Here is a 15,880-nt window from a genome sequence, read left to right on the forward strand (position 1 = left end):
TTTCGGAAATACAGTTTTTTAATTACACGGTTAAAATGTTGTGTACTTTTTGTACTTTATCCTCAATAATTTTAATTATACGTAGCATTATGTTCATATTTTAGTTTAGTAGACTCAGGGTATGTATGTTATTACTCCCTGAAAATTTGAATACTCTACTCGAAGTGGTTTCTAAGATTTAGGGAAAAATGGGACAGAAAATGAAAATTTCCAGGAACGGCATCTAAAGTTTCAAAAGACTGTAACTCACTTAATATAAGCTTAATTTTTTATTTTTCGTCACTCAGAAGCACCCTGCACTATACTGTATATCATCCTCTTGATCTTCTTCCAAGTTTTTTCTTCTTTTCTTCTTTCTGGACTGCTTAGTGGCCAACTGTGCTGCATCCTCTGATTTATCAATGCGAACCTTGTCCATCCATTCAAGTTCTCTGGTGCAGTTTGCTCCAAGATTAATTCCAATATGCTATAGCGCTTTCAGCCCACCAATGTAGCCATCATTAAAAGCAATAACAGCATCACTGTCCCCCTACTTTAGTGTCTTCATTCCAACAAAAACAAGTCCATATAAGGTTATTGAACGACACATTGGGATTTTGAGTCTGACCACGCAGACTCTTCTTCAGTAATTCAGGATTTGCCAGGTCTCTGTAAATAGGTTTTATAATATCCATGACTGCTGCTGGGATGGAATGTTTATGACTGTATGAAGTGTTTGAGTACTGGGCATTGCGGTAATTGCACCACGAATCAGGTCCAGGAGAGCAAAGGTGATGTACCGGTTTTTCATCAGTTGACAGGCTGTGGACGAAGGTAGCCCATACTGCCTGATTCATTTTCAACAAATCCTCAGTATTATTTCTAATGGCCATCCCATAATACTGCTTTAGTTCATCAATCATTTTGTCTGTCAGCCTGCCTCTTATGGTTTTACTGTCATAAGGATTATTGTCTCTCAAACTTTGTTTCAACTTCTTCATCTTGGTGCCCATCCTCTTCTGGACATGACCTTTATAACACAGAAATCTATAGCCTACTATATAAAAATTACCGATTTTGTTAAATCTTGAAGTGATGCACGTAAAAATTTTAACATTTTCAATCGATGTAGATTATACTTAAAGAAATAAAATAAGATACTTCCCATGACAGTTTATATGTGATATATATATAATTTTGTTCGGAAAATTGCAAATATTATAATGAGGTAAGAATCCAAAAATGTAAAAAAAAATTCCGTTCTAACTCCCCTGAATCCAGATCATTATATTACTAGTACAGCCTTTCAGGATGACAATTCTCACGTCCACTGTGATTAAACCGAATGGATTAACATTAGCAACATTGAGGAACAATGACACACTTGGAATGACATTCAAAGCCAGTGGAATTAAATTTAATTGACAATCCCTTAGGTAGTCTCTAGCCACACATGAAAAGTCATCAACAGTTCAAACACATTTTGGCAAATCTGCGTGAGTTCTGATAAGGGTGGCTGTAGATTTATGTCTTCGACGTCGAGATACCTATCCTAATCGTATCACAACTTACTGTAGACTCAAGTCGATGTAAGATTATATTAGGATAAAAGTGACTGCCTTTTTGTTTGGTGATCTTATCACTTACACACATTGTTTCTAGATGGAAAATTGTTTATATTTTGATCGTGATTTCCAAAATCTAGTGTAGTGTCGTAACATGGCATATTTGTCACATTTTATGACAATCGGTGCAAGTACATTTGTTATTCTTATAGAAACCCTGTCACGATGCGAACAATAGTATGAATATTGTTGTGAACGATTCATTAGCTACATTTATGACAGGCGTGTTCCTTTTCTCTCAGGCTGCATATTTTAATATCACTGTACACTGTATCTTGGCCGTATTCAGAATAACCGCCCCCCCCTGTCAATGAAAAAGGTTTAAAGACTGGATTAGAGAAAGATTAAGAAAGTTTAAGGAGTGGCATCAGTGCTTCAGGTGTTCTACATAGTCTCTCCATTAACAGAGTACAGCGCACAGAACGTTCATACAACCATCTGAAACAGTTAGTAGTAAAGTTATTCTTTCGGATGTAGTTCAGCTCGCGCCTCACATTGTCTTGAGTGTCGGTTATGTCGTTAAAGCGTTGACCCTACATGTGAATTTTGTGCACTTTGTCGTTTTGTGGTAGGTTTGTACTGATAATACCAAATCTCTTCACCTGTAACGATTTTTTCCAGAAAAGAACTGTCCGCGTTTTGCATTTAAATCAAGTCGCGGCAGACGTCAACACGTCGTTGTTTTTGATCGGGAGTCAAAATGGGCGGAACAAACCCTACACACTATGTCCTTTTCTTAAACGTATTCTGGAGAATGTTGTGAACACTTGACTCCAGTGCCATTTGTGTCACAGCAACGTTGACACACTGTAGCCTCACGTCCACTGATTAACCCTGCATGCTCACAACTCAATAGGCGAATGCATATCTGTTATTTACATGTTTGTTAGTTCAAGCTGCCACCGTAGTTACTTCTCTGACGTCGCTTATATGCCAGGAATAAAATCAGTCTGCGTAATTTTTTTGACGGACGGCGTAGGCACAGTGTGCCTAGGTACGCAATAAAACAATACGGTCCGCGTATTTAATTAACCCAGTTCACTTGAGGAAAAGGATAATAGCCTTGAAATAACGATTCGGGGTCTGTTGGTCTGCCGTTAGATAGGAATTTAAACTTTTTTATGGTAAATCCTACACTATGTCAAAATGTGTCGATAATGGGAAAAAAACACCAGTGTCCAAAAGTGCTACAAAGCGATTTTTTATGAATTGAGATTAAAAATACGTCATCCAACCTGATGACTCTTTCTAAAAAGTAATTTGATTGTTGGGCCAGAAAGCACAGGCTGTACAATCGAACACAAGAAACGCTTTGTGCAAAAATTTTTAGAGCTACGAGAAAACACAGCGAGACACTTCAGTGTTGAACATCTTGTTAAAGGCTTCTGGCCAGATTTCTATAATGATATTTCTTTTAGAGACGTCCGGTTGAGCACTTCTACTCAAGACTTAGCTATAAACCGTGGTTGTGAACACTGATGATAATGCTATCACCTAGATACAGATGACAGGCGTACGAGACGTTTCCTGGTGCAGTCTAAGTCTGCCGAATTAGAAAGTAGCAGCCACCGACCGATGTTAACGTGAACGTGCAATGTCCATGTTACTGAAGGTGCATGTCGTACGTCACAGAAATTACTGTGGCGTTGCCTCCTAATGAAACGAACCAGCACACTTGACTGGGAGTCTGCATCTCAATATTCCTATTTAGTATCAAAGCTGTAAACACTTAATATTAGAGGAAGCAACTCTAAAATCATAAAAAGAACGGGCTATACTTTCATTACAAATTAATTTATTATTATAGTATCCCCAGCCACAGCGGGTATCGATAGCACCGGCAACTCAGAGATGCTGCAAGTCTTTAGTCGAAAAGCCGCGGTGGCTAGCCACAAAAGTTGGGATCGGTGTGTCATGTTGCTGCGCTGCTAACCTGGATATAAGTCGTCCAGCGGACAGCCTGACAATTGTTCCGTGCTGTAGCAAGTATATACATAGTTAATCGTCATATCGCTATGTCTACAACAACCCTCGTTTGCTTTTCGACTGCCTTGGTTTCGCTATCGGTACACATCCGGTGTGCACGTCACGACTCTTGCTCTGTATGCGGTTTGCATTTTTGTATGGGGAGTGAACAGAAAAATGATGAGAATCTCCTCGGGAATAAAAATAACTAAAACGTATCTGCATCCTATCCCTGCTGCAGGTACGCCTTTCTTTTAGCACGTTAAATTGAAAATTCTTCAATCACGTGCATGTATTCAAGAAAGTATAAATTATCATTTAATTCGAACATCACATGTTTACCTGTGGGGTCATTGAACCTGATCATTGCCTGTTGTCGTGGCACAAGCTTTGCTGCCTCGTTAAATAGGCAACAACTGAGAAAGTCTCGTCAAAAATAATTTATTTGCTCGTTATATGTACACTATGTAATATTATAATATGTGCTTCATTACTAATATAGCTAAGCGTCTGTGGAACGCAAACTGATTCTTTCATGTTCCCAGTATGTCTCCACTAAAGAAGTCCTGATTTCTAAATTCATGTAGTTTTCAGTTATATGAAGGACTGTTAAACAAGTAAATATTTGATGTGAACTGTCGTAATACTTATTTGTGAAGCTTAGGATTTCGTTGTCATTTTTTCAGGGACCATGGGCAAAGAGCTGGGCGTCGGTCATGTGGATCCATACCAGGGAACTCTGTACAAACTAGACGCTGGATCTAGTAACGCAGTTTGCGTTGCTTCGCCAGTGAGCATCTCCAATGGTATCGCCTGGACAGATGACGAGAGGACTATGTACTATATTGATTCAGGAGCCTCCAATGTCGTCTCTTTCAACTACAATTTGACTGACGGAGCTTTCATGGGTATGTTACGTTCTTCAGAATTCTAACAAAACTTATTTTCTAAGGAACTCATAGATATTGCGTTTTGTTTTTGAGAACAACTAGTAAATGTTCTACTCCTCACTGTAGTAGAATAAGTTGCGGTTTTACGTGGTTTAATTGCAAATGACAGTCGAGAAAGGGAATGAAAATAAGTTATTTCTATCTCTGAACACAATGACGATGTTCTCTCTGCAGCTGATGAAATCTACAGTAGGATTTTGTCGACGCACAGTAAGCCATACCTACGCGACGTGCAACACTTACTTGAAAGATAATAAGAGCGATATTAATACTAAACGACTGAGCTGAAAATATCTGTGACAACTTTATGAAGTTCAGATCATGTCCGTGTCATAATTTAATATAAGTTTTTATGATGAAGGTGAAGAGAAGGTTAGAGTTTAATGTCTTGTCATTATCGAGATAATTTGAGTGGGACTAGTGGTTCGTTGATCAACGTATGAGTAAAGAAATGGACGATGACTGTGTTGGGGTCATCCTGAAATTCGCAAGACGTAGTTTAGGGAAAGGATGAACAATTCTCCTCACGATAACGTGTTAAGTGGTCTAATAACAACAGTGTCTTGTTTGATCAAAATCTCACTATCTCTCCGCGTTGGTAGCTGATTGCATGCAATACCATATAATCAGGAACAATTCTGTCATAGTCTGTCGACACATCAAGTAACTAAAATGTAAGATGTTTGCCGCAGGACCTACCTTCATTCCATCTTTATCTGTGGCATATTACCTTCGTAATCTTTTACGCAGACAGTCTCAGTTATGCCAAATCTAATATTTGTGACTATGATTAAAAGTGCATCATTAATGTTGCATGTGCTGCCCCGCGAAAAAGTTCAGCGCGAAATGTGAAATTTTTCAAATTTTTATTCCGGCCGCTGCCGGGCAGTAGGTTAAGCACAGCCCGATGTGCTAATCAACTAGGCCACTGGGCAGTACTACTGTCTGAGGCTCGAGGTATTCATTCGCGCAACAATTCTGTGGGCGTCTTGAACCAAAGCGAATGATGGTCTGTTGAATTTCAGAGAATCCACGACTAACATTTTGGGTGATGGACTTCTGCAGGCTGCCTGCCTGTTGATCAGAATGTCAAGTTTTGGCCCGAGGCACGCCATACTCCTTGCGTAGTAGCTGCTGGACTTGGAAACTATATCGATGCGAGAAGATGCTGTGCAGCCCTAGCCTTCGCCCCATGAGGAACTTCAGCTGATGGACTGCAAACTTTCTACAGTCCATCTGGGAAGGCGCGACCTCGCGACAGTCGTAGCTACCTAGGCGTGATTGGCCACCATTCTGGTCGATCTCTGGTGGGTGACCCGCTCCATTGGTGCTCGGCATCACCCATCTCGTGTCGGCTATCGAACCCAAGTACATGACATGGGGTCCATGAGTAAGTCCTTGGGTACGTAGCTGGCCAAACTCCCAAGGCTCTGAGCGGGCCATGCCCATTTCTTCGTTTGCTTACGGGCCACACGCCGTAGCAGTTGCAGACTCCCACGACCCGGGGCAGTGGACGTTATGGGCGACATTGGGACGTCTGTGCATTCCGAAACTGGCTGAGCTTGCACACATACTGGGCGGCCTGAAGATAGCCCTCGCGCTTTCATTGCAGCTCGAAATAAACACTCGTTAATGCTGCCACTACTTCTTTATGGGCCCCGGCGTAAATCAGTCCCCCCCCCCCCACCCACACACACACTATTTCTTTCACGCATCCTGATGCGTAGTCGCCATGAATAGGCTGGGTCGCTTCCGTTGGTGTAAGTGAGTCGTCATTACACTTCCCGGCGCAGAGTTGTGTTGAGAAGTGTTACTCTAACATCCAAAAGCTACGGTTTGGTGGGAGAAGCGATTGTTGGGTAACACCTGGCATCCTAATGAATAGTTTAGTGTAGAGTAGTAATCACTGGGTACTCTGGCAATTACATATGGGCAATGGTACTGAGCACAGCTTATGTTCAAAAGTATCGGATCAGCACAGTGCGGCGCAGTGCATTTCACTTTCTTTATGTTTAATTCTGTATCTGTTCTCATTTGTTAGATTTAATTTGTGTTAGTGCTAGATAGATTACGCTTAAGGCTACGTTTGTGAAGCCACATGAACCCGTGGACTTATCACTATTTAAGGATAATGGTAGACCCGATAATCTAGTACCAGTACGGTGACAGTATTGCAATCTTACGGGGTACACGTTTCCGTGCTGTAAGGTTGTAGCAGCCACATGTTTTATGTGTAGTCGTCTTGGTCATTTGGCTCGCAACTTCGGAGTGTAAAAGGGCGATAATTCGACGAAAAAATTAATTTGTAGTATTTTTTCAGTATTTGGATTCATTAGTTGGTTATGTGTGTCTCTGGGTATTAATCACAGTAGGAGTAAAGTACGCAGAATCGTAGAAACACGTAATGCTACTACTACGAAGTCTGTTGCTGCTCTAACAGAGCAAGTGCGGGTGTTAACAGATAAAAATTCTCACCAAAAGCAGGAGTATGAGGAACTCCTTCGCAAATTTGAGGCATTGGAAGCTGTTCAATTTGTCACAGTCTATGTCAGAGGAAAACACTGCAGAGATGAGAGTATCTTCATCTTTTTTTAATCCGGCTGTAGCCGCACTTATCAATCCCTTTTCGGGTAAAACAACGGAAGATGTGTCATTATAGGTACGTTACTGGTATTGCAGCTATTGCTGCAATTGCTGGTTGATCAGACGAAGTAATCCTTCGTGTGGCTAACGCGCGTTTTTCAGAGGAAGCTAAAACGTATGTGTTACGTCGTGAGACTCTCTGTAAAGCACAGTCGTCCCAGCAGTTGCTTACGGGACGGTATGAGCGTTACCAAAAACAAAATTTCATACGTTTTTTTTCCCCTTATGAGCAGACGTATGTGCCTACCCAGAATGCAGAGAACGATAAGTATTTCTGAAGGAAGCAGAAAACAGAGCAGTAGAAGTTTTCTTGTGCAGAATACCCTCAGAAATGTCACAGAGATTTCGTATTGAGTATCCTAGTGTTCTAACAACAGCTTTTAGAACTCCAGCGCAGTTTGGGGGGGAGTGGGGGAGGAGGGGAGGAGATAGACTTTGGAACGAGGCAACAAACAGATCACCATGTATTCACTTCAGAGGTCAAATGTTAAAAGTGCAGACGATAGGGCAATATACAGAAACAGTGTCGGCAAACAACGGGTTACTCGTGTGAGAAAGTGGGCCACCGATCGTTGGATTGTCGGAATAGGAAAAATGGGGAGCATTGTCAGGAGAAGTAGGCATTAAACTCAAACAGACATATTTAAATAATTTACGGGAATGCAGCCGATATTTCGACAGGAAATATTTCCTCGGTTTTCAGAGAAACTCCGTAAAGATGACACACACACACACACACACACACACACACACACACACACACACACACATCCTGTGAACACTAGCGCAATCACAAGCCAAAGATGACAGACGTCAGAAGTTATCGATAGTGAAATTAATAATCAACGAGTGAGGTAGCATAAACTCTGTACTTCTGTTTTTTGACAAGTGAGAGAGCAGAATTCCATGCAGAATTTTAAAAAACCTCCATCTCTATTCATATTATTCATAAGGCTACTTGCTAATTTAATTTCAACGGCTTTCTTAATAACACTAACCCAATAGTTAGCTGTAAGTGCATTCCAGAATCTCCGTGTTGTTATATTCAATAGGATGACCGGTGCCAAGACAATGTTCTTCAATGGCAGATTTGCTCGGCTGTTGTAAGCGTGTGCACCGTTTATACTCAGTGCACCGCTCCTCCACAGTCCTAATAGTCTGACCAATATATACTGAAAGATATCTTTACAATTAAGAGGTATCTTTACAATTAATCTGAATATGGGGGGGGGGGGGGGGGGTAAAGTATGGTCTCAATAAAACTGTCGTGCAAACGGAATGCAGTAGGATGTGATGTACATCAGAGCTGGATGAAGCATGGAGTGGAATTTGAACAATGAGAGTGTACACAAAGATTCTGGCAAAAGAACATTTATTAGATCTGTGAGTTTAATTGCACACATGAACGTTTATAGTGAGTAAAATTAACCCCAGAACTTTACTTCGGAGTCCCCTGCAAGGTCTATGACCTATGGAAGAGGAATGATCGAAGGATGGTTTGATTACGAATACTTACATTCACACGCACTTCAGAGGCTGACAGGAAAGAAAAGAACTAAAAACCTTCACCACAGCACACGTGGGTAGCAAGGGGGCTATTGCACTTATTTCAACATGCGGGATAAATGAACAAAATTTCTATTTGAAGTGAATTGCTATAAAAATGAAGCATAATTGAGAATCGTAATTAATCCAGATATTCTACAACGGAAGATCACTATGGCCTTGGCACTGTAAACTTTCTCATTAGATCACGATCACGTGGTCATCACAAGCGAAAGTGTTAACGAAGAAAATTACCAAGTGAGATGAATTGCACAAAATTGTCATAAAATTACGGAAATCATACGTAATATACATGCTATTCTAAACAAAATGAACTGAATCACAATAAACTCAACACGGCTCGACGTGTTTGGTTAACAGTTGAACTGAACAATAACCTACACCGTCCCTGGATTTTAACGCATTTAACACTCGCGAATTAGCAAGTAAAATTTGTCACACGCGATAATAAACTATGGGTGATGAAAGGAATCATTTACTTTGACTAGCTTTGAAAAACTTACATAAAACACAACATTAACTTCTCATCGAAAAGGCACACTTACCGTCAGTAGGTCTCACCCACGGAACACGCCGCGAGCATTCGCTCTCCAACCAAAACCGCTCCCCGTACCTACGGAAGTAGCCAGAGGAACCCCTATTGTGGTGCCAACATATACAAAAGGCTCGTCCAAGGCAAACACGGACCTCTTTGCTACCTGGTACGTGTTTTCTACAGTTGGCTGTTCTGACACAGTGGCAGACTACTTCACTCCCACGGATCTACACGCTGATATCCTTGCACACTCTCATTCATATATTCAACTGATCGGACAAGAAGAGGAAAGAAAAGATGCATTTAAATATGACACTTAAATGTATCAAACATGAGTGTGGGGCTCCGACAAGTACCAATAACCTAACGAAGTGTTAAAACGAAATATGGATAGTATACTGTGGCCACCACAAACACACTCAGCTGCTCAGTCTTTTCCTTTCCTTCTTTACATCTAGGGTACTAGACCATTTGCAACAACTATTGATGTGCCAGAGACAAACGAATGAAGGTGCGTGGCATGGCAAAATCATGAAGAGGCTCACGCAGAGACCCTTCAATACAGTATATGATATACTGAGAACTATGGATGAAGGGCAACACGCAGATTCCATATTTCTAGATTTCCGGGAAGCATTTGAAACGGTGCCCCGTTGCAAGCTGTTAACGAAGGTACGAGCATATGGAATAAGTTCGTAGATATATGAGTGGCTCGAAGACTTCTTAAATAATAGAACCCTGTATGTCGTCCTCGACGGCGAGAGTTCATCAGAGACAAGGGTATCGCCAGGAGTGCCCCAGGAAAGTGTGATAGGACCGCTGTTGTTCTCTACATACATAAATGATTTGGCGGACAGGGTAGGCAGCAGTCTGCGGTTGTTTGCTGATGATGCCGTGGTGTATGGTAAGTTGTGGAAGTTGAGTGTCTGTAGGAGGATACAAGGCGACTTAGATAAAATTTCTGGATGGTGTGATGAATGGCAGCTAACCCTTAATGTGAAAAAAATGTAAGTTAATGCGGATGAGTAGGAATAACAAACCAGTAATGTTCGCATACAGTATTAGTAGTGTCCAGTTTGACAAAGTCGAGTCGTCTAAATACCTGGTCGTAACGTTGCAAAGCGATATGAGGTGGAGCGAGCATGTGAAAACTGTCGTAGGGAAGGCAAATGCTCGACTTCTGTTTATTGGATGAATTTTAGGGAAGAGTGGTTCACCTGTAAAGGAGACCGCATACAAGACGCTTTTGCGACCTATTCTTGAGTGCTGCTTGAGTGTTTTGCATCCGTACCAGGTATGATTAAAGGAAGACATCTTAGCAGTTCAGAGGAGGGCTGCTACATTTGTTACCGGTATGTTCGAACAAAACGTAGGTGTTACGGAGATGCTTCGGGAACTCAAATAGGAATCCCTGGAGGGAAGGCGGCATTCCTTTCAGTTGACGCTATCAAGAAAATTTAGAGAACCGGCATTTAAAGGTGACTGCCGAACGATTCTACTGCCGCCAAAATACATTGCGCGTAAGGGCCAGAAGATAAAATACGAGAATTAGGGCTCATACGGAGGTGTACAGATAGTCGTTTTTCCCTCTCTCTATTTGCGAGTGGAGCAGGAGGGGTATTGACAACTAGTTGTACAGGGTACCCTCCGCCACGCACCTTACAGTGGCCTGTGGAGTATCTATGTAGTCGTAGATGCAGAATATATGACATGTCACAAGTGCAAGGAATACGGTAGACACCAGCCTTAGGCAAACCAAGATCATGCTTCACGGAACATAGGAGGACCCTGATATTAGATGGTGGTTGAAAAAAACACCTCACATATTATTTCCGCAAAATGCGACACTCCTGTTCGAAATTCGCCCTGCTTAAGGCAAAAAGACGGTAGACTTCAGTGCCACCTCAGTGTTACCATCACACACCCGATGCAAAGTTCGTCGACAGCGTATCGTCTATCACCATAGCCATTCTGACAAAAGGTGACTTCGAGATGGGCTAACTCAGTGGACGAACTCCCCGGGTCCGAGATGACATGGGCCTGTAAACCAAGGCACGAAGTACCCCTTCACGTTGAGCCGGATGGTGACAACTGACGACCTGCAAATACAAGTCAGTGTGAGTATGCTTCCTGTAAACGGCATGTCCCAACGTACCATCTACCATCCTCATGACCAGCACATCAAGGAAGGAAAGACAGCCATCCTTTTCCAGCTCCATCGTGAAACGAATATTCGGATGGATTGAATTCCGGTGTTCTAAAAGGGCGTTAAAATTCTCACTGCCATGAAGCCAAACAACAAAATTATCGCCTACATATCAGAAAAAAAACACGCAGGTTTCAAAGCCGCAGACGTCAAGGCACGTTCCTCGAAATCTTCCATAAACAAACTGTCAGTAACAGGTCGCAACTCCATCCGTCTGCTCGTAGTACTGATTCTTGAATAAAATGCAAGTGGAATCAACAAATGCCGAAATCGGTTCGTAAATTCAGCACCAGACCTAACCTCAGTCAGTCGTAACGAATCAGACAGAGGAACGCAAGTGAAGACAGAGATCACATCAAAATTTATAACAGAGTCATTCAAAGCATCCCCTCTAATCTACGTAAGAAATCCGCCGAGTTTGATATGGTGCTCACACCGATCTACTAATAGGCTCAGCAGAGTAACAAGATGTTTTGCTACACGAAATGTCGGAGTATCAATGTTATTCGCAATCGGACGAAGAGGAACGCCTTCCTTGTGGCCCTTGGGAGGCAATACAACCTAGGCAGAATAGCACAATAAGAATTGAGACTCTTGATGGTCTCCTTCGATAAGGAATTTTTCTTCTAGACGTTGTTGATTCCTCTCTCAACACTTTCTGTGGGGTCAGCACAATACGCAATAATGCTGAACCTGACAGTAAACACTGCAACTTTGGAAAGTAAAATTCTGCTTGTCCAGAACACCGGTAACATTACCTCTGTCCGCAGGTAAACTAACAATATCCAGATAAACTCTGAACAGGACTAATAAAATCAACTACGGGCGTCGGACGTTGTGACCGAACGGTTCTAGGCGCTTCAGTGCGGAACCGGGCTGCTGCTACTGTCGCAGGTTCAAATCCTGCCTCGGGCATGGATGTGTGTGATGTCCTTAGGTTAGTTAGGTTTAAGTAGTTATCAGTCTAGGGGACTGATGACCTCAGATGTTAAGTCTCACAGTGCTCAGAGCCATTTTTGAACTACGGGCTTGCGACACCGCCCACGGACGAATCGCATAGAACAGCTAACGCCACAACACAGTGTGACTAAGAGTGAAGTAACGTCATATAACTCGGAGCACATGCGTACTACCGAATAGTCACAAGCGGCAAATATGACCGCGCCTAGCCACTCCGCGCTTGGTGTGGAGCCCGCGAGCGAGCCAGGAAGAGCTGACGAGACGAGTAATATGAAACAAATCCACTCGCCCCCCCCCCCCCCCCCCGTCCCTCCTCCAGTAAGATGACGTCGGAAGTGTCGCAATAAGTGTGCAAATAATCGAGCCCAGAGGCTCAAGGTATGAAGTTGTGCCGCCATTCCGTCTTGAACCGGAGAGAATTACGGTCTGTTGAGTTTCAGAGAAACCACGGCTAACACTTTAGGTGAAGATCAGTAAGCTGCCTGGCCACTGGTCAGCTTACCAAGTTCCGGCCCAAGGCACGTAACAACCGTGGCGCAACACATACTGGGCTTGGAAACTTCACCGATGTGAGGAGCTGGCGTGCGGTCAACCTCTGGCCTCTGACGGACTTTGGCCGAGGAGTGCAAGCTGTCTTCAATCTGGCTGGGGGAGGTGCGCCCTTGTGGCCTCCTAGCTATCTAGACATCATCAACCACCGTTCTGGTCGACCGCTTTTGTGTGACCGGCTCCGTTGTTGCTCTGCATCGAATATCTTTTGTCGCATATCGATCCCAACTGCACGGCATGGGAGCACGAGTAAGTGCGTGGGTGTATAGCTGGCCAGATTCAAGAGGCTCTGAGCGAGTCGCGGTAGCAGCTGCCCACGACCCAGGGTAACGGACGTCACAGGCGCCGTCGGGGCACCAGCGTATTCAGCAACAGGCTGCACTTGAAAGCGCGCTGGGCGGCCTACAGAACAGCCGTCGTGCTGTACATTGCTGGTGTAAATAGACACTTGTTAATACTACCACTGTTTCACTGTATGATTTGGCGTAAGTCTGCCTCCTCCCACACCATTTCTCTCACCCATCCTGATGCGAGGTTGCACAGGATAGGCCGAGTTGCTATACATGCTCTGACATGTTTTTCAGATTCTGAACATGTTGTTATTTGCCGCAAACATTATACAATTTCTCTCTGGCATCAGTGGTAGTATGCCCTCACTACATATCTTGTTCGGTGACACGAATCACAGCTTTCCTCATTTAGAAGGCAGTTGAACAACTGATAACAGGATGTAAGCAAAGAACTAAACTATTCTAAGTCCCGGCCTGATCGGAGATTTTCTCGCCGCACGGGAGCTGTGTGTTGCGTTGTCCTTACGTTCGTATCGTCGTAACTGACAAGGAAACATTCTCCAATTCAATGTCGTATCGTCTGTCCATTATTGACATGGCTGAATGGACACGACTCGCAAGACAAAACGTCAAATTAAAAACAAAAAAATATGCGTTCATATGTGTGTATAAAATGGGACAATCTACCATTAGCCAAGTAAGTGCATTTAAATATCTTGGAAGCACAATAACTGAAGACTTGAGATGTCACCAGGAGGTGAAAACTCGAATGCCATAGCGAAGGAGGCATTCAACAGAAAGAGGAGACTCTTATGTGGTAAATTAGATAAAGGTGTAAAGAAAAGGCTTGGCAAATGTTTTGTCTGGAGTGTGGCACTATATGGAGCAGAAACATGGACGCTGAGACGAAAGGATGAAGAAAGGTTAGAAGCATTTGAGATGTGGATGTGGAAGAGAATGGAGAGAATAAGCTGGATGGAAAGAGTGAGTAATGAAAGAGTGTTGGAAAGACTTGGTGAGAGAAGATGTCTGCTGAAAGTTGTAAGAGAAAGGAAAAAGAACTGGTAGGGACATTCATTGAGAAGGGAGTGCTTGTTAGCATATGCTTTGGAAGGATTGGTTTGTGGGAGAAGATTGAGAGGAAGAAAGAGATATAAAGTGATAGACGACATAAAGGGAAGAGGAAATGATGGAGACCTGAAGAGGATGGCAGAAGACCGGATAGCCTGGAGAACTACCATGTGAAAACCTGCCTTTTGGCGGAACACTGATAGTGATGATGATGTGTGTATAGCGACACAGTCAGACAGCCGTTTTTAACTCTAGTACAATGATTTTGTCTCAGATATTACTCTTTATATTTCCACTTGATAGCAACATATTTCATATATGATGTCGACTTTTAATTCAAGACACGTTAATTTCTGCTTCATTTTCATGCGCCATTGTACACTAGTCTGGCGAGAAAAATTCACAGAAAGAACATTTTACATTGATATTTATACGCTGATGTATGCTGTCTCAGGAGGCATTCAAAGCGCCTAGGCGGATCGTCGTAATTTCATTTGTGATAGAAGATTTCTGCTAACCCTTAAGATGAGAAACTCCCCAATTAAAAACAAAAAACTCTTTGATATTAAAGTATTTTAGTAAAGCAATGTACTACAAAACAAGCTACAAGTAAACACTTGATGTACAGAAACTTATGTCCTTTTTCTTATTGCTGACTTATTATCTCTTTCTTATTTATGTCTTCCAGTAACATTGTAGAGTAAACGGATTTGTTAATGTATACTATGATGCTTATTTTACACGTATGTCTCGTATATGATATTAACATTCAAGTCTTTGGCTTCGACATCAGGTTTGTTGATCTAACGAAACGTTCAGTTGTTAATTACCGATATAGAATGAATACATCTTTTAACAGAGACACTGAACTACTTTCCTCGCTATCGTCAGATTCTTCATAGAGATATTTTCTAATTGAATACGTATTGTAAAAAATTCTTAAGTCTGTATTCCATTTATAGCTTCAGTAACTCAATTTGTGTGCCTGATCATCATTAATCAAGCTAGGAATATTTACCTATAATCAGTATCGCTTCAGCTACATAACCGACTCTCGTAGCATTTAACGTGTTATTTTCGAATGAATGTAGATATGTGTTTAAAGTCCGTTGACAACGTGGTCATTAGAGACGGGGCGGGAAAGGTAATCCACCATCCCCTTTTCAAAGGATCCGTCACGACAATTGCTAGGAGCCCTTTAGGGAAATCACGGGTAGCATAAATATGGATATCCGGAATGGGATTTTAACCACCAGCCGCCCCCCCCCCCCCCTCATTACGAGTCCAGTGTGTTAAACCTTGGACAAATCGCTCGATATCTGTTATTTACGTATGAGTACAGTAGTGTGTCGATTGCACAATCAGTAGTTTTGGTGCGTTACGTGATAATAATGCATTGACTTTCTGTTCTCTTTCCACAGGGGCAAACAAAACTGTTTTCCAGTTGAATTCCACTGGAACAGGTGAGCTTCCTGACGGAATGACAATAGACAACAAAGGAAATCTCTGGATAGCTGTCTTCAAAGGAGGAAGGGTGAGTT

The 15,880-nt window shown here is 42.4% G+C and overlaps 1 protein-coding gene across 1 annotated transcript in view; it reads left to right on the top strand.

The window, feature by feature from the left end:
• The window catches only part of LOC124722138 (regucalcin-like), a 158,346-nt gene that overhangs the window by 130,468 nt on the left and 11,998 nt on the right, over positions 1-15,880 (top strand). The window contains exons 4-5 of the mRNA XM_047247345.1: positions 4,256-4,477; positions 15,761-15,873. Of these exons, the coding sequence (XP_047103301.1) occupies positions 4,256-4,477; positions 15,761-15,873 (335 nt within the window). The remainder of the gene's footprint in view (positions 1-4,255; positions 4,478-15,760; positions 15,874-15,880) is intronic.

This window comes from Schistocerca piceifrons, chromosome X (genome assembly GCF_021461385.2).
Source record: "Schistocerca piceifrons isolate TAMUIC-IGC-003096 chromosome X, iqSchPice1.1, whole genome shotgun sequence".
NCBI lineage: Eukaryota > Metazoa > Arthropoda > Insecta > Orthoptera > Acrididae > Schistocerca > Schistocerca piceifrons.